The following is an 18362-nucleotide window of genomic DNA, read 5'->3' on the forward strand; positions in this document are numbered from 1 at the left end:
ACGGACGATCGACTTACCTGTTCCGTCGATCCTCCAGGAGGGGACGGGAGCCATGGGGGCAGATCTGCCGACACCACACCGTCAACAGAAGACCGCCACTGCGAATCACAGGACGTGATTCGCTGGGCGGTGTTCTGTTGGCGTGGCGGTGGAGGTGGAGCAACCTCCACTTCCCCGCCTCCCGCCAGTATGGCTGTTGGCGGCTCAGGCCGAGCGGCAAACCGCCACCACTGGCGGTCTTCCGCACGGCGGTCCCTCGGCGTTCTTGTAAAAAGACAGCCGAGGTTGTAATGACCACCACAATCTTAAAATCAACTATACTAAAAGATGTATTTTTAAATTGTGAGCTCAGAGACCCCAAACTTCACATGTCTATCCGCTCCCAAAGGAAATCTACACTTTAATCATATTTAAAGGTAGCCCCCGTGTTAACCTATGAGAGGGACAGGCCTTGCAACATTGAAAAACGAATTTAGCAATATTTCACTGTCAGTATTTCTAAAACACATTACTATATGTCCTACCTTAACCATACACTGCACCCTACCCTTGGGGCTACCTAGGGCCTACCTTAGGGGTGTCTGACATGTAAGAAAAGGGATGGGTTAAGCCTGGTACATGGGTACACTTGCCAAGTCGAATTTACAGTTAAAACTGCACACACAGACACTGCAATGGCAGGTCTGAGACATCATTCCAGAGCTACTTATGTGGGTGGCACAACCAGTGCTGCAGGCCCACTAGTAGTATTTGATTTGCACCGCTAGTGCACTTTAATAGGGACTTACTAGTAAATCAAATATGCCAATCATGGAGAAGCCAATTACATACACATTTGGTAAAGGAGCACTTGCACTTTAGCACTGGTTAGCAGCGGTAAAGTGCCCAGAGTAACAAAAACTGCAAAATCAGAGTCCAGCACACATCAACAACCTGGGAAACAGAGACAAAAAAGATAAGGGAGACCACACCAAGGATGAAAAGTCTAAAACAGTATTTTGGCTACACAATACACACTATTTAAACAATGTTAATAGGAATGTTTTACTTAGGTCTATGGTTTCATCATAGAAATGTTAACCACCTTGATTATGTAAGTCTCTGTCTTCATTATTTACTTTGTTGTTAACGTACCTTATTAAATCTCTTCTTCACCATTTTGTACTACTTTTATTATTCTTATTTTTTGTCTTCATAATTCTATTTATTTCTTTTGGTATTTTTCTGCTTTATTAGATTATTGTTTAGGATTTTTTAGAAATCTTTCATTCCCTATTTGTATTTGTCCTTCTACCCTCGACTCCTTTACATTACAAGAAACTGTTTACAATAATTATTTTATTTGCTGATGTTTCAGTTAAAATTAATTGTCTTAAACTTTGGTTCTGGTTGTTACTGGTGTTTTATTTATACCATATTTTATTCATCCCAATGATTCCACTCTCTATTTAATTTTTTGTATGGTGAACTCGTAGCTTGACTATTTTGTTATTTGTTAAGCTTTTAAACTAAAAAACAAAAGATCTGCCTGGGTATGAGACATGCTCTCTGATTTCACATTGATCCAGCCAGAGACTGCATTGTTATTTCTTTGTCTGTTTGTAACACACAATGGGAATGCCTTGGGCAATAATGTTCTGCTTCACATGCCACTTTTGCAACTGCACTGCCTTCGCCCCACTGCCATATCAAGCCAAATGAGTGCTACGTGTAAATCCACCACAACACTAGAAGCACTGCAGCTTTTAAGTTAACCTTAAGCTATGGCTGTCCATCCATTCATATGGGTTGGTACATTCTCCTTAGATGTAGTTCTACATAATCTAAACACAAACAACAAAATCACTTTTAGTCGGGCAATACCATAAATGTAATTTGTATCATTAATAGAGATGAATGCACAGAGATATATTATTAATCCTTGCAAATCAGCATCCAGGTGCCAGTCTCCCTACAACACTGGACATGATTCACAATAAAGTGGCAAAAGCATATAGTACTTTTTCGTAGACCCAGCGCAGTCTATTCCATTCACAAATACCCCTTATATATTTATATTGTGAGTTGCATTGGGAAAAACTTACACTCATATAAGGGTTGAGACAACCAATCCTTCTTCTCATGGGCTAAATTCTATCATATGGAGTGTTTATTTCCCAAAATAAGTACACATTTGTGACCCTAAATATTTACAGTGATTGAACATTAGAAATAAGCATTAATCACAAAAATCATCGATTAGTAATATAGTCCATCATTCTCAGTTTCATTTTTCATGTTTCTCTTTAAACAGTTTGTTGGGGCGAAGTTTTCATCAGCCCATGCATGGCTTTCCAATCCTAATGGCATCCCGAGCTTTTGACTTGCTGCCAATCTTTTTGGTATTATTTACACTGATCCAAACACAGCCCACACGTTTCACCCTCCCTATGTCTGAGAGGAGTGGAGCTTTTTCAAGATGGATATATTGAGACAAATCTTTAAGGACTTCTAATTTCTAATATCTCCTTGCATGAGGTGCCACCCTTAGAAGGAAAACACTACACTCATGCTCTTTATCATTATCTTACCCTACGTGGGAGTGAGTGAATTGTGAGGGTAACAGTGTCGAACATATCTGTTGTCAGCTTGGTATGTATGCTACTTCGACTATACAGGCTTGATCTTGAATTAGAGAACACTGGCATAAAGAAAATTAATGTATTTTGTTGAAATAACTTGGTTAACCCAGTGCTTATGGTTGTTATATTTCGTGTGGTCCATAGGTAGCCTTTAAATAGTGTGTCCTAAAATAGAGGCGTGCCATTAAATTAATTTAGCATCAGATAATCATACAGCCTCCAAGGAAGGTTCATGCTTATATTTTAATATCTTAAGCTTTCGTTTATTGTAGGCTCTTCATGCTAGTTGTAATCAGTGATGAGGCAGGAGCAGAAAGCAGGACCTTTCCTTTTATGCCAGTGCACTCCAATTTAAGATCAAGGATGTATAGTCAGAGTGGTATACATACTAAGTTGACAATATGACCATTTGACATGTTACCCTCACAATTCCTTCATTTCCATTTGAGTAAAGGTGATAATAAGGAGCATGTGTGCAGTGTTTTCACGAGTGCTGTGCTTTCACTACAAGTGTGGCACTTCCTGCCAGGAGATATTAGAACTGTCTCAATAATTCAGCCTTGAAAAAGCCCTAGGCCTGCCAGCAATAAGGACTGTGAAATATATGTTGGCTGTGTTTGGATCAATGTAAATGATACCAAAAAGATCTACAGCAAGACAGGGATGTATCTTAGGGCCATTTCTTTTTCTGATATATATCAATGGGCTTTACGATTCGCTGGTAAAACATGGAAAGGATGTACCAAAGATGAGCCAGAGACCGATTCCAGTTTTGTTATATGCTGATGATGCAGTGTTAATCGCCCGTACTACAAATGGCTTACAGGGACTTTTGGACCTATTTTAAAATTTCATGTTGAACCTTGATCTGAAAGTAAACTACCCTAAGACTTTTGTTATGACATGTGGCCCACGTAATACAAAGTCTAAACAATTCATGATGGGAGGACATACTTTAAAAAGGTAAAACATTTCTGTTATTTAGGTATGTATATGAGTTTCTCTTTGTCCTGGAATACACACATTAATTTTAAGTTCCAAAAGTTGACTAGGAACAACAAAGCGATATTTCGCTTTACCAGTAAATTAGGTCACAGACCCCTTGCACAGATGAAAACACTCTATAATTCCAAGTGTGCTGCAGCAGTCTTATATGGGGCAGGAGTATGGGGCTACAATAAAATACCCTCTCTCCAAAGGGTCGAAAATAAATTCCTGCGTAGACTACTGACGGTTCCAAAATGTATAGCAAACATCATCCGCCATGAGGAAACTGGTCAATGCTTTTTGGAGGATAGGGTCTCTATTGCTCCTCTACTGCTCTGGATTAGATGCTGGCTGAATCCTGCGGCGAAACTTGCCCAAGACTGTATCTCTGATTGTTTACATTTGGACAATTCAAATAGGATCCCCTGGCTTGCGTTTTTGCGAAACTCCTTTGAGAAGCTAGGGCTTAGGTATATGTTCGAGGAACCTCATCCGTTAACCACAAACTCTAGGTCTGTCCTGAAGTCAATCTATTGCGAGCATATATCAGAGTTGAGATTTCATAGCTCCCTGAATTTGAAAACCTTTGACTCATATACCCGGATTATAACTGTTCCAAATCTTGAACCTAATTTGATCTGGTTTTCTAGTACTAAAAAATCCTTTCTCTTAACTTTTTTTAGATTTCATTTGATTCATTTTAAGGTAGCCTTCCCCGAACCGTGTATCTGGAAAAAGGATCTACCACCCTGTCACTGTGATTCCAAATCAAAGCAGAGCACTTTACATTTTTTTCTCTTTTGCTCTTTATATGCTGCTCCTAGAAAGACTTTTATCTTACCCATTTTATGTCATCTTAGACCTATCCACTATAAGGAAGCTCTGTTATATTTTCAGAGACTGTCAGACATTCAAACCTGTCACCTTGTATTACATTTTGTTACAGTTTCTTTAAGTATTAGGAATAGGTCTATTTTATTCTAATCTTTATATGTTTGTGAGAGATTTCTATTTTAAGACAATATCTGTAAACTTGTGCTTTGTGATTTTTAATTATGTTATAGTTTATTTATTTGTTACATGCCAACGGGATTTAGACCGGACGTTTACACTGTGCTTTTAGAACTTGTTTTATAGCTTTTATTGTGTTTTACAATATTTATTGATTCATAATATGTGTTTTTTGCATGCACTTTTATGGCAATTGCTGAATAAAGTTCTTGGACTGACTGACTGAATACAGCAAGACATGGCCTTGGGTTGTCATAAGAAATGATAAACCATATATGGACTGATGAACCTGCACTTCAAGACACTCTTTAACCACATCCAGCCGCTCTGAGAATCACTGTAAATAAATGGAAATGTTCAATTACTTATGATTGCGTAACTGTCAATTTAAATCATGGTGGTAATGCAGGAATCTGGCTCTTTATGTGATATATCAAAATGCTCCTAGGGTGCTCTTTTTAGGGGGTGGTGTGGTCAAGCAGCCCAAGGCTTATCAGAAGGAGGTTTTAGACATCTGCAAATACATACACAGTCAATAAGTGAGACACACGAGCCAAGGACATTGACGCCAATTTACAAAAATATTAAGAGTCTTTATGTAGGATAGGCACCAGAATCAATAGACCAGGTAAGTATGTTCTGCAAGAAAAATCTTTACTGTTCTGAAATGTCAACACAGTGCACTTTTTGGAAGCTGTGATGTTATCCTATGGAGATGAAAACAAGCACTACATTCAGGTATAGTACAGCGACTTACAGAACTAATCTCCTGGACTTAAGGTAAGAACTGGGCAAGGATCAGGATCACACCAACAGGTCACACCGAAGCGGCACTGGGGTGGCCGGGTGCAGAGGTGTAGTACGGCGTCAGGTGCCCAATGTTAGTCAATGGGGATCGGTCTAGTTGAAAAGGGTCTGTAGGTTCAAATCTTGAGATGCTCAGGGACGTGGGGACACCTTGGGTCCTCTTCTCCAATGGCCAAGGATGATGGGTGCAGAGTTGCTTTGAGGCGTTGGGTTTTCCCTACCAGCAGCACTTGCAGCTGAGGGGACCTGCGGGCAGAGGTTAGTCCGTGGTGGGCAAGTCCAAGGTGAGTTTTGTCTCTGAGGGCTGGAGGACCATGCTGGCACAGTTGGTCCAGTTCAACTTTGGCAAAGCGGTATGGGTACAGAGGTGCTCTTAGGTGTTGGGTTTTCTGTGGCCCAAGTCCTCTCAGGTCTCTTGGGGTGCCAGCAAGATGCAGGGAAGCATCTCTGCTGCTCCACAGGAGTTCCTGGGTCTTTACTGAAAGCAGGCAGGCGTCCCAGGCTTTTGGAGGCCCAGCATCTTGCAGGATGAGTCGATTTTGGTGCAAATCGGCGGGAACAGCAGGGAGGCCAGCTGGGCTGGGGCCAAGTCAGGTGCTTCTTTCTTAGGCTTTGCTTTTACAGCTCGAGTATCCTTCTGCATAGGTCAGCAGGAATCAGCTTTCCTGATGCCAGGGGCTCTCCTAAATACAGAATTTAGGGAAGTTTCAGGGAGTGTAGAGTTGTAGCCAAGGGGCTACTTACCCCTGGGGTCACTACACCCCCATATGACCACCTCCTGTGGGAATTGGGCATAACCCTATCCCAGAGTTCCTAAATCTGCCATCAACAAGACCTCTATGCATACTAAATTTGCCACAAGTCCTTGTGCCAAATGGGCCCTGGGGCGTGTGTGTGGGGTGGGGGACGCGAGTCGGCATCTCTCCTTTGAGTGAAGCCAGACCTGCATACCAAGGATGGGGGCTTCTTTGAAGACCATCAAACTCGTAATGAGGTCCACAGTCTGCACGTGCTAGGTGAGGGGTCCCTGAGGGTGGCACAATACATGCTGCAGCCCTTGGGGACCCTCTTTGGTGCCCATGCCCTAGGTACCAGGGGTACCATTTACTAGGGACTTACAGGGGGACAAAAGTATTGCCAATTGGGGAACAACTGCACAGTTTTAGGGAAAGAGATCTGACACTGGGGACCTGGTTAGCAGGAACCCAGTACACCTTCAGTCAAAATTAAATCAAATTCAGGGCAAAAAGTGGGGGTGACCATGTTAAAAAGGGGCACTTTCCTACACAACCTCCCAAAACACCCCTGCCCCCAATCGAGAGAGAATGAGACTAACCTTTTCCAAGAGAGTCTTCATTGTCTAAGTGGAAAAACCAGGAAAGGCTATCTGCACTGACATGGTCAGTCCCAGGTCTGTCTTCCACTGTAAAGTTCATTCCCTGTAAGGAGTTAGACCACCTGAACAGTTTGGGGGTTTCCTCTTTCATTTGCATCGCCCATCTAAGGGGCCTGTGGTCAGTTTGAGTAAACGAGTACGGTCTCAACTTCCTCAGGGACCAGACCACAGTAAAGGCGTAACTCTTAATGGCACTCCAACACTGCTCTCTGGCGAGTAACCTCCTGCTAATGAAAGCAACAGGTTGGTCATGACCATCATCAGTGGTTTGGGATAGGACTGCTTCTATTCCATGTTCAGAGACATTTGTCTGCACTATAAAATGCTTAGAATAATCTGGAGCTTTTAGAATGGGTTCACTGTCCAGTTTACCTTCTTTGGCATTTTCTTGGAGGTCAGTTCTGTGAGAGGTGCCACAATGGTACCATGCCCCTTCACAAACCTTCTGTAGTACCCAATCAAGCCAAGGAATGCCCTGACTTGGGTCTGGGTAGTTGGAGATTCCCAGTCCAGAATTGTCTGGATCTTGGGCTGTAGGGGTTGAACTTGACCTCCACCTACCAGGTGACCCAAGTATACAACCTTGCCTTGCCCTAACTGGCACTTATTTGCTTTGATAGTGAGGCCTGCGCTTTGTAAAGCTTCAAGACCCTTGCCAAGATGGATCAGGTGATCCTGCCAAGTGGAGCTTAAGACAGCAATATCATTTAGATATGCTGCACTAAAGGCTTCCAACCCAGTAAAGACTTTATTCACCAACCTGTGGAAGGTGGCAGAGGCATTCTTTAAACAAAACGGCATAACAGTGAGCTGGAAATGTCCATCTGAGGTCAAGAATGATGATCTTTCTTTTGCTCCACGGGTGGGTCAGACCAATCTGCCACCACCCTGATGTCAAATCAAAAGTACTGAGACATTTGGCAGCCCCTAATCTGTCAATCAGTTCATCTGCTATTGGAATACGGTGTGCATCTGTCTTGGTGACAGCATTAAGACCTCTATGGTCGATGCAAAACCTCAGCTCTGGTTTACCTCCCTTGGAATTAGGTTTGGGGACCAAGACTATTGGGCTGGCCCAAGGACTATCATAGGGCTCAATTACCCCTAAATCCAGCATCTTTCTTCCTTCAGCGCTGATGCTATTCTTCACATGGTCAGACTGTATATTTTGCTTTTGACAGGCATGTGGTCACCAGTGTCCACATCATGGACACACCAGTTAGTCTGAGCAGAGGTGAGGGAAAATGGCTCAGCATACTGATATGGGACTTGACTGTCGTCAGATTGCTGCTGGGCAGTGATGGTGTTTGAAAAGACCACTCCATCAACTGACCCATCTTTGGGCTGTGAGAGAGGAGGTCAGAGAGTGACTCACTCATCTACCGGATTCTCATCAGTGACCATCAACATGGCCACATCAGCCCTGTCATGGAAGAGTTTAAGGTGGTTCACATGGATGGCCCTGTGAGGGTTCCTGGGAGTATTTAGGTCAGTGGTTCCCAACCTGTGGTCCGGATACCCCTGGGGGTCCGCGAAGCCTCCTCAGGGGGTCGTGACTGCTTATAAAATTAAATATTATTAACAGATTAGGTCCCCAGCTTTCAGTAATGACTTGGTGGAGGGGGTCCCCAGATTCCAATAATGATTCAGTGGATGTTCCTGGGTTCCAGTATTGATAAAGTAGGGGTCCACAGAAGTCGAAAGGTTAGGAACCACTGATCTAGGTCAACCAGATAGGTAACCTCACTCTTCTTTTCAAGGCTACATCTAGGGTCACTCCATTTGTCCTGAGTGCCCTGGGAGCCACAGGCTCAAGTATCCGCACCCTCTGCCCTGATTGGAACTCCATCATGGCAGCCTTTTGGCCAAATCAGAGCTTCTAGAGCTCTTGGCTGGCCTCAGGGTTTTTTGATGCTTTTTTCATGTACTCAGCCAACCTTGAACGTAGCCCAAGCACACAGTCCACTAAGTCTTGTTTGGGCTCTTTGAGAGGTTTCTCCCTGCTTTCCCTCACTAGACACAGTGGTCCTCTTACAGGGTGACCAACTGAAGTTCAAAGGGGGAAATCCTACTCCATTCTGTCGCTCTTCTCTGTAGGTGAAAAGCAAACATGGTAACAGGATTTCCCATCTGCCTTTGATTTTTTCAGGGAGACCTACAATAATGCCTTTCACTGTTTTGTTCAATCTCTCAACTAAACAATTTCCTTGTGGGTGATACGGGGTAGTGAATTTATAAGTCACTCCATGTTCATTCCACATGGCCTTGAGGTATGCAGACATGAAGTTACTACCTCTGTCTGATACCACCACTTTAGGGAAGCCCACTCTAGTAAAGATACTTAGAGTAGGGCCCTTGCAACTGCAGGAGCAGTGGTAGTCCTACGGGGTATAGTTTCAGGGTACCTGGTGGTATGATCCGCTTTCCCCGTGCCTCTTTTAAATGTTGCTCCTTGGATAGAATAGGGTTAGTCCTTCAAAGAAATTAAAAAAAAAAAAAAAAAAGCCAAGGCAAAACTTATGTGCAGCACATCTCTTCAAACGTTAAGATAAATACATCTGTAATAAAATCAGCTCAAATATTTTTGCATACACAATTAAATAATTTGTTTGTTTATTGTCCTTATGTTACAGCCAGGAAATAAACTTCATGCAAACTATTTTTTTAAATCTCGTTTTCATATATGCCACCTGTGCGTGTATCATACCTATATTTATAAAGGTATCACATACTTACTGCACGTTATTACGAATAAACCTAGATTACCAAAGTACGTTTCTTTTCAGGCTATATATATATATATTTTTAAATACAAAATTAAAAAACTTTTTAACACTCAATTGTAATAAAAAAACAGATGCAATTCTTATCTTTGTCTAAAATCTTTACCTACTTAATATAATTCGTGAGTTCAATTCAAAAAGGAAATATGCAACTGCAAACCAAATTTCGTGCCCTCTATTTACAATCTGTCCAAATATGGGACGCATACTAAATTATTAGAGCAGAGCACTTTCTTTTTGTGATGTGTTGGTGAAATGTGAATTCACATTATTTCTGCAAGTTGAAGAGGACTCATTAATCCAACTGAAATGCACCGTCATTTGAGCATTAAACCTTAGCCTAACTGAGCTGCACCTGGGACTGAATCTCGCGTGCAGGGTGCAGGTACCGTGGAATAAATGTCTTTCTTTTTATTTTGGTTTAAACATTTTGGTGAGAGTTAAGGTTTAGCCATAAACTGTAAGTGTAAAGGCATTCCCTGTGGTAACCTGGCTTCCTGCCTGTTGAGCAGAAGCAGGCGATCTGGGGCAGCGAAGAGGGTGGTTAGGTGAGCCCAAGGTCAATCCACTAGAGGACTGCAGAGCAGCATTTTAGCCCCCATCAAATTCACTCTTAGTGAACTACGTTTGTCACCTTTCCCAGAGAAAATTTCTGGTCCTCTGTTCACCTTCTAATATTCCACAAGACCCTGGCCAGACATGATTCTCAAGTAGAACTTGCTGCCTCAGTCAGTGGTTCTTAACCTGGGTTCAAGGGATCCCTGGGGATCCGTGACTGCTTAAAAAATTAAATTAGATTAATAGACTAATAATGTGTATGTAACAAAAATGTAAAGTTGAACATTTTAAAACGCTCTGTAAATGTGCAAGAATTTGAAACTGAAAGCTCAGTGGGGGTCCACAGAAGTTTAATGGTTAATATTAATTTTTGAGTTGCCTTTCTGTCTTTATTCACTATAATTATCAGTCGGGGTCATTAGGGCAGCTGCAGGACATATATTAAAGGTTTTTCTTACATTTACTGTTTAAAGGATGTGCCGATAAGGAGAATAAATACTACCTTTAGGTGATTTTTCTAACTGCCAGGACATTCAAATACCAGTCATGCCAGTATAACACGGGACAGGTGGCAACCCTATAGCAAAATAACACATTATGCAGTTTGCATGGACCAATCTAAGACTGACACATTTCCTTTTACAGATGAGTGTAGTTGTAGGTTTAGTAATTCTGCAGTGAATCTACAACCCTAGTGTAAAATGTGTCTGTATTCACGAGAGTAGTCTGTGCACTGGAACCACTGACACCGGATGCTATCTAGCTTAAAATAGGGACTATACATTCATCCATTACATATAGGATACATCTCCACAACAACATCATTAGGACTCTGATCTGCAATGGAAACCTCAGGACTGTGTGGAACGTTAGTCTTGGACTTCAGCAACATACAGTAGCAGCGTCATATTAACGGCACATTGTGTGTCATACAAACAAGGTACCCATCTGAGCCATGGACCACTTTGTACCCAAACACATATCTTTTATATAGAGTAAGAGCTTAATTATTTATAACAGATATTTAATCATTACTATATTCTGCTTCCATTTTTAAGATTTAGAGTCTGGTTTATTCTATCAAATATCTGCATGAGCCCCATTAACTCTGCGCAACTTTCTACCGCCCAGTTTTGAGGATGAAGGAAAGAGGTCTTCCCAATGGTGGAATACCATTGGAGCAATACAGACACTACTGGAAATAGTGACATACTGACTGCCCAATTTGGCCAGTCTGAAATGTAAGGGGGTACATTGCCAGAAACTGCATGAGAGGTAGTATGGCTGCTACACTAGTAGACAGAGCATCCACAAAAGGTAGCTGTAAATGAGGCATGTAGTCGCTTGCAACCGTCCACTAACAGTGGCATCCTACTGTGTAAACAAATTTACCAGTCTGAGGGGGTCATTCTGACCCCGGCGGGCGGCGGTTGCCGCCCACCTGGCGGGAACCGCCATTTGGCCGCACCGCGGTCAAAAGACCGCTGGTGCCATTCAGACATTCCCGCTGGGCCGGCGGGCGCTAACATTGTTAGCGCCCGCCGGCCCAGCGGGAAGGGGGCCTGCAACACTGAAGCCGGCTCCGAATGGAGCCGGCGGTGTTGCAGGTGTGCGACGGGTGCAGTTGCACCAGTCGCGCTTTTCACTGTCTGCTGGGCAGACAGTGAAAAGCAGGCTGGGGCCCTGTTAGGGGGCCCCTGCAATGCCCATGCCAGTGGCAGGGTCGGAATGACCCCCTGAGTCATTTGATTTGTTCTCAACACCTTTGAAAACTTTGAACGTAAAACTCCTTTAAATCTAGGTTTGTGATTGAGAATGTTGGGTAACAGGCAGGTAAATCCTTGCTCTCTTGTACTGTCCACCACCACAGCAATTAACATGGCACAATAACTATCTTATTGCAGTGTAATTGTGAGTAATGTTGCAACTAGACTGTGATATAACTCTGACCCTGGTAACTCTGCAAAGATCGTGAGGTCTGATATGTTCTAAGAAATATCACATTGAAGGCGATAGAAGTCTGCAATTTTGGTAGGGTTATTGTGTTTACTGGGAGTGGTTAATATTGAAGTCTATGGTGGTATTTGCTTACTGAGAGGCTGAAGACTTGTAAGCCGGATAATGCTTTTAAGCCGGATAATGCCATCCGAATGTAGGTGATTGGAATGTGTTTTCCGTGTATTGTAGTAATGTTTCAGGCAAGTACTTGGTTTCACTTTAATAAGTTATTAAAAGTGACACTTGCCCAATGGCCAGTGGCTCAGGCCAATTCAGAATTATTCTTATTACAACAGCACTGTATCTACACGGTTCTTGTTCACTGTACAGTACAAAACCAGTTATGCCAGATCCCTAAAACACAAGTCATTACTGAAACATGTGAAATGTCTGCCCGCATTAACTGTTTCAAACTTTCTGCAGGTGATAAGCACCTTGTTTGTGAGATACAATTGACACAGTACCTCAAAGTCAAAGGCTGTTGCTGTGGTTGAGGAGGAACTGCCCTGGATCTGACTGACCAACTGTTACCAAGAGAGGGACAACAGGTTGACCCTAAAGGTTGCAGGACAGACGGTACATGATTTATATACTTTCTGTGGTAGTCCTAGATATGGTCGGTACCAACGGCAACAGCATGTTCTAAACTGTGGTGCTGTTTCTGCAGGAGATAAAGGGTTGACAAAGTAATGTTCAAGGAGTGAGGCATTTAAGAAGAACCAGATTAAGGCTGTTTTAGCAAAATCATAATTTTATTTGAAGACACGTAGGGGGTCATTCCGACCCTGGCGGTCAAAGACCGCCAGGGCCGCGAATGGAGGAAGCACCGCCAACAGGCTGGCGGTGCTTCCCTGCCCATTCTGACCGTGGCGGTAAAGCCGCGGTCAGAAAACCGGGTCTGGCGGTTTCCCGCCGGATTTATTCCGGCTGGGCGAATCCGCCATGGGGATTCTGACCCCCTTACCGCCAGCCTGTTCCTGGTGGTTTACACTGCCAGGAAGAGACTGGCGGTAACGGGTGTCTAGGGGCCCCTGGGGGCCCCTGTACTGCCCATGCCACTGGCATGGGCAGTGCAGGGGCCCCCTAACAGGGCCCCAGCCTGCTTTTCACTGTCTGCCCAGCAGACAGTGAAAAGCGCGACAGGTGCAACTGCACCCATCGCACACCTGCAACACCGCCGGCTCCATTCGGAGCCGGCTTCAGTGTTGCAGGCCCCCATCCCGCTGGGCCGGCGGGCGCTAACAATGTTAGCGCCCGCGGGCCCAGCGGGAAGGTCTGAATGGCACCAGCGGTCTTTGGACCGCGGTGCGGCCAAATGGCGGTTCCCGCCAGGCGGGTGGCAACCGCCGCCCGCCGGGGTCAGAATGACCCCGTAGTGTTTTAGTGATTGCGATGACGTTCCGTGTTCCCCTTTGAAATACATTTTCACCAACACTGCAGTGTTGAACGACAATAAAAGGGACAATTCAACACCACCATATCATGGTGGCTATTCTGCAGACAACCCTGTCAGTCCCATCCAAACCCCGAAAAGATTTAGGGCCCGATTTACATGTTGGCGGTCACACCGCCAAGCCACGTCAGCCACTGACCCAAGAAGATTGTCAAGTCGATGGTCTTCCGCCTGCCGTATTTAGATGTTACAGTTCGGCAAGCGGATTGACAGGCGACAGCTCGCTGACGGAAAGACCCTGTGTCGGTACCCAGTGGACTTCATACAATGGCAGGGGCTATGGAATAGACTTTAAGTGACACACAAACTCTCTACCTTAGCCACAGGTTTACCCCCACATTACAAAACACACCACATTCACAAAATAACCCACTGCCATTCTGACAACACAACTCGTACATGTCGAACACAACCATTGCCATGCATCCATAACACAACATACATAAACCATTCACGCACTGCACACACACACGACACAACCACAACTACACACTCTGCTACACAAACACACTCACAACTACACACATCACGACAATAACTGCCACACAACAACACTCACCAGAATGTTACTCACGGCAACACAACATCAGTCTCACATGCAAGTGACACACATACAGACACAACCACACCACCCACTCTAGCTCCCTCCACCTCAACCAGCTAATCGCATTGCATACACGCGTACATATACCAACTCACACACACAACTCGCAATACAACATGAGAGGGCCCCTGTCACTCTGCACATAGGGACACAGTTGACAGGTGTGAATGTACGGTCATTGTGGTGCCAGCATTCATTTGACCATGAATACTGGCACCATAATGACAACTGTGTATGCGTGTGATATGTGTTGTGTACCAGTTACCATCCGTGTCTCACCCACTCGTGTCCCCAACATATGCATGTCACAGTGATTAAAAGAAACTTACTGTGACAGGTATATGTCTCCTGTGGCCCTGACCTCCGGTTTAGTGCCCACACAATGTACCCTGGCAATGCGGTGTCCTTACTTCGGGTCTGGCGATGGGGGTGGGGGGGTTGTGTTTTCTCTGTGGGTTGGTGGCAGCAGCAATGGCAGGTGTTGTCCAGTCAAAGACAAGGGTGGAATGCAGAAAAATGGTGAGTTTTCACCCCTTTCCCCCAATCTGCCAGCTCAAACATGAAGGCCGGACCGCCACTTTTTTCTTGTCGGTAAGGCACATTCAAATCTGCACGGTGGGAAGGGTGGCTGGGGTCACGCCGGCCTCTACTTTTCCCTTTCCTGCCATCAACGTGAGGAGTGTTTCTTGGCGGACACAGTGGTTCTAATGAGGTGTTTCGTCTAAGGGACCGCCAACATCTAAAGACGGTGGGCGGACTGTCCCTGCGGCAGATGGGTTTTCAGTCAAAAAGTCAATGGCGGGACCATTACCGCTAACATCTAAATCAGGTCCCATGCCTCATTCAGTTATAATTGTATACAGTACCTATTAAAAGAAAACCAACGTTTGTAGTTTAAGGTATCCATGCCCTCAAAACCCTCCTTGAAATGTGCAAATGTGCGATGCTCTCACCTTATTTTAAATTAAATTTGTTTATAGTTCTTAGTTAAGAATTAAATTACCTAAATGTTTTCAGGAATTAAAGGTATCTAACCGTGTGGTAATGTTGCCGCTTGCCTGCGATACATATGAATAAAGTGTGTATAAAATTAGACCATTCAGAGGGCACCGGGCTCAATTATTTTATTAAAGGGGGTTTGAACAAAAAATGTGTAATCACTGTTCTGCAAACACTGTCCATTTCACGTTACTTGACAGTCTCGCGCTCTCCTGAAACGTACAGCCCCCTTATAAGATAATGTGAAGCCCCGCCCATCGCCTGAGAGCAGACCACATCTCTGCAGCCAGTCTCTCACACAGACAGTCGCACGGTGAAAAAAACGACCATGGTTAGAACAGGAGGACGATGTTTCGCTGAGCATTATCTCAATATCTGCTGAGTCAGTGAATAAGTTAATTATTATCAATGCAATGCATCCTAACTGAGGCGCTCGGCGGCCTCCTGTAGCAGTACCGCCGATTCGGGCAGCACGTGTATGAGAAAACTGCTTAACTCCAATCAGGGCAGTAAGAGGCGCCTTTCAGTAGCATACACAGGAAGACACAATAAGAATACAGTGAAGACACAACACAAATGCAGCGGCACGTGAGAATCGTACATGGACACGCGGACAGCGCTGCACAAAAGAATGCACTGCAGTAGGCACGCCGCATGCACTGACAGAAGCACACAGGGGCGCAATCGTTGCTATCTGGGTGCCACTGTCAGCGAGGCTTTCAGTTCAATCAATGCCATGTGCATCAACCTTTATGCCCCCGAGTGGTGCTGCTGTCAGTGTATGCAGCCTACAGTGCTTTCTTCTGCGCTGCTGCCTGTGCTCAGCTGGTCTAGTGTCTTTGACAGCGCGCGCACACACAACTCTGAAAATATGACCGCGCATGATTTTTCAATGAATTGGGTGAGCTTCAGATTTCCCAACTCTCACGATGACATATAATGATGAAATACATTATAACACAAGCAGGGCTTAAGGTGCAATGGAAAGGGCGAGGGATGCGGATTGGTAAGGGTACTAAGAGAGATAACACATTATTTTGTGAAATAACCAACATTTTTGAAGTCTTAAAAAAACAGAGAGAGGAAAAGAGTGGGCGTGCGGTTTTGTCTGTGTGTAAAAATTCCTGGTGAAATCAGACAGACACCTCACCATACCCGATTGAAAGCAAGTGTACCCAACTATTTATCAGGAAATGCATTTATTAGGGGTGTAACACTGTAACACCCAAAACACCCCTCCAGAAGCTACGCCGGGGGGCGGGAGGTCGGGGGCTCAGTGAATAAAATACACGTACAACGAGCTCAACTAAGCTTTAAATATCCGATGTGCTGATTCAGACTTTCATTTTAATGAAGTCGGTGCAATAGTTATCATTCATCTGGGTACCGCCGAATCAGAGGTTTGAACCTGATTTTCACTGTTGTCGTCAAGTGCAGGCGGTGTGAAGTGCTTCTACGAGCTTTTGACTCTTTTTCGGGTTCCATTCACGCCTCGTTACACACGGCCCTGAAACTAGTCATTTGAACAGCCAGTAGAAGCAAACGTGCGTGCAGAGGAGGCGGCCCCCAACCTTCCTTGCATCAGCGTCTGTTTAGAAAACTATCCCACAGGTGTACTTAAAAAAAAAAAGTAACTTAACAGGGTCGAGAAATGCCTTCTGCCATGGTGCATTTTCCGCAACTGTCCAGGGTTGCAATCGGCACTGCCAATGGTCCTAATTTATTCAGTCCTAAATATTTGAAATCATGCATTCTGCTTTCACTATGATAGATCTGTTCTCACTCTACCTCAAACTTTTCACTTGCACCGTAAAATTGTTTCTCATAGTTACTGCATCTGAAAGACAAAGACTCGAAAACAGGTTCTAAAAAGTAGCGACCTTAATGAAATATAGTCTGCATTAAGTCCAGTTGCTGAGCCGAGGCATAGGTATTAAAACTGTATTTACCATGGGGAGATCCATGCCGAGCGCGCTAGGATGTCAGTCTGATATGCTTCACCGACTTACACAATGGGGAAATGGCAATGATAATAGTACTAAGCGAGCGTTAGACCTGCTGGAAAAATAAGCTTAATCGACTGTGAAAACAAATGCAAAACAAACCCAGCCTACTAAATGATGTAGGTAGGTTAAACAAACTGGTGTCTTTACGATAACAGAGAAAAAGGCTGATAAAAAGATAAGAGAAAATACACGAGAACTTTTTCTGTGAATGCACAGTTCCCACTGTGCTTCAAAATAGGTAAAATAAACATTGGTTAAAATCTGAAAATCGAAATAAATCTATAGACATAAATATTCAGAAACATACCACCACAACACATGCAATGTGTACACCAAGGGGGACGTGGCCAACTGCCGGGAGATGGTGCACGCTTAATCCCCTCGCTCCGGAGGGGCCGACTCATTTGTTGCCTGTAAGCATGCCATCCCCGGGCGGTTTGATGTCCGGAACCGAGCGGTGAACAGGGGGCCGGCCCCGGAGGCGGCTGGGCCCCCGTCCTTGCGCTGAGGCAAGCAGGGGGAGTGAATCCGGCCCGCTGACTGCAGACTGGACCTGCGGCCTGCTCCGTCGCGGGGAGCCGGGGCCTCTGGTGAGGCCGAGGGCCGCCGCCGGACGGCCGCTACCGGCTCGCACCGGTGGAGCGGTCCCGACCGGTTGACCCCCGGGGCGGGAGGCCGGACCATCGGAACTCCCCTCCGGAAAGTAGCGGAGGCGGGACTGGGCAGCGCCCGATCTCCTGAGTAGCCAAGCGGCCCGACAGGGCTCAGAGGCGAGGACACGGGGCTGGCCTCTCGCCCGACGGAGGGCCGGGGCTCCGAGGACTGGCACTGTGGGGCGCAGAACGAGGCACCGAGCAGCTGGGGAGCCCAGAGGAGCCCCCCAACGAAACAACGCCCCCGGGGGGGGCAAGAAAAATACGAAAGAAAATTAATTAAAAAAATTTAAAAAAGAGGAGCGGAATAACCAAAAAAGAGAAAACAAGGGAAATAAAAAAAAAAATTAAAAAAAAAAAAAAGAAACACGAAAGGGGAAATCAGAAGTAAGGCGGCCCCGGCCGTGCTGGCGCCCGGGCAGGGGAAGACGGGTGGCTCTGAGGCTGTGGCCCCCTGGAGTAGCTGAAACAGCAGCACGAAGCAGT

At 44.9% G+C, this 18362-nt stretch overlaps 1 protein-coding gene across 2 annotated transcripts in view; it reads right to left on the reverse strand.

The window, feature by feature from the left end:
* Window positions 1-18079, reverse strand: part of CYB5R2 (cytochrome b5 reductase 2) — a 108797-nt gene extending 90718 nt beyond the window's left edge. Inside the window, exon 1 of one of the 2 annotated variants that reach the window (XM_069223555.1) lies at window positions 17531-18079. Coding sequence is in view for 1 of the 2 variants with exons in the window: in XM_069223554.1 (XP_069079655.1) it covers window positions 17167-17181 (15 nt within the window). In the remaining variant the exon portion in view is untranslated. Of the gene's footprint in view, window positions 1-17166; window positions 17280-17530 lie in introns of those variants that run through there. The other variant, XM_069223554.1, reaches the window with a different exon arrangement.
* Between the last annotated feature and the right edge of the window lie 283 nt (window positions 18080-18362).

Source organism: Pleurodeles waltl, chromosome 3_1 (assembly GCF_031143425.1).
Source record: "Pleurodeles waltl isolate 20211129_DDA chromosome 3_1, aPleWal1.hap1.20221129, whole genome shotgun sequence".
Lineage (NCBI taxonomy): Eukaryota > Metazoa > Chordata > Amphibia > Caudata > Salamandridae > Pleurodeles > Pleurodeles waltl.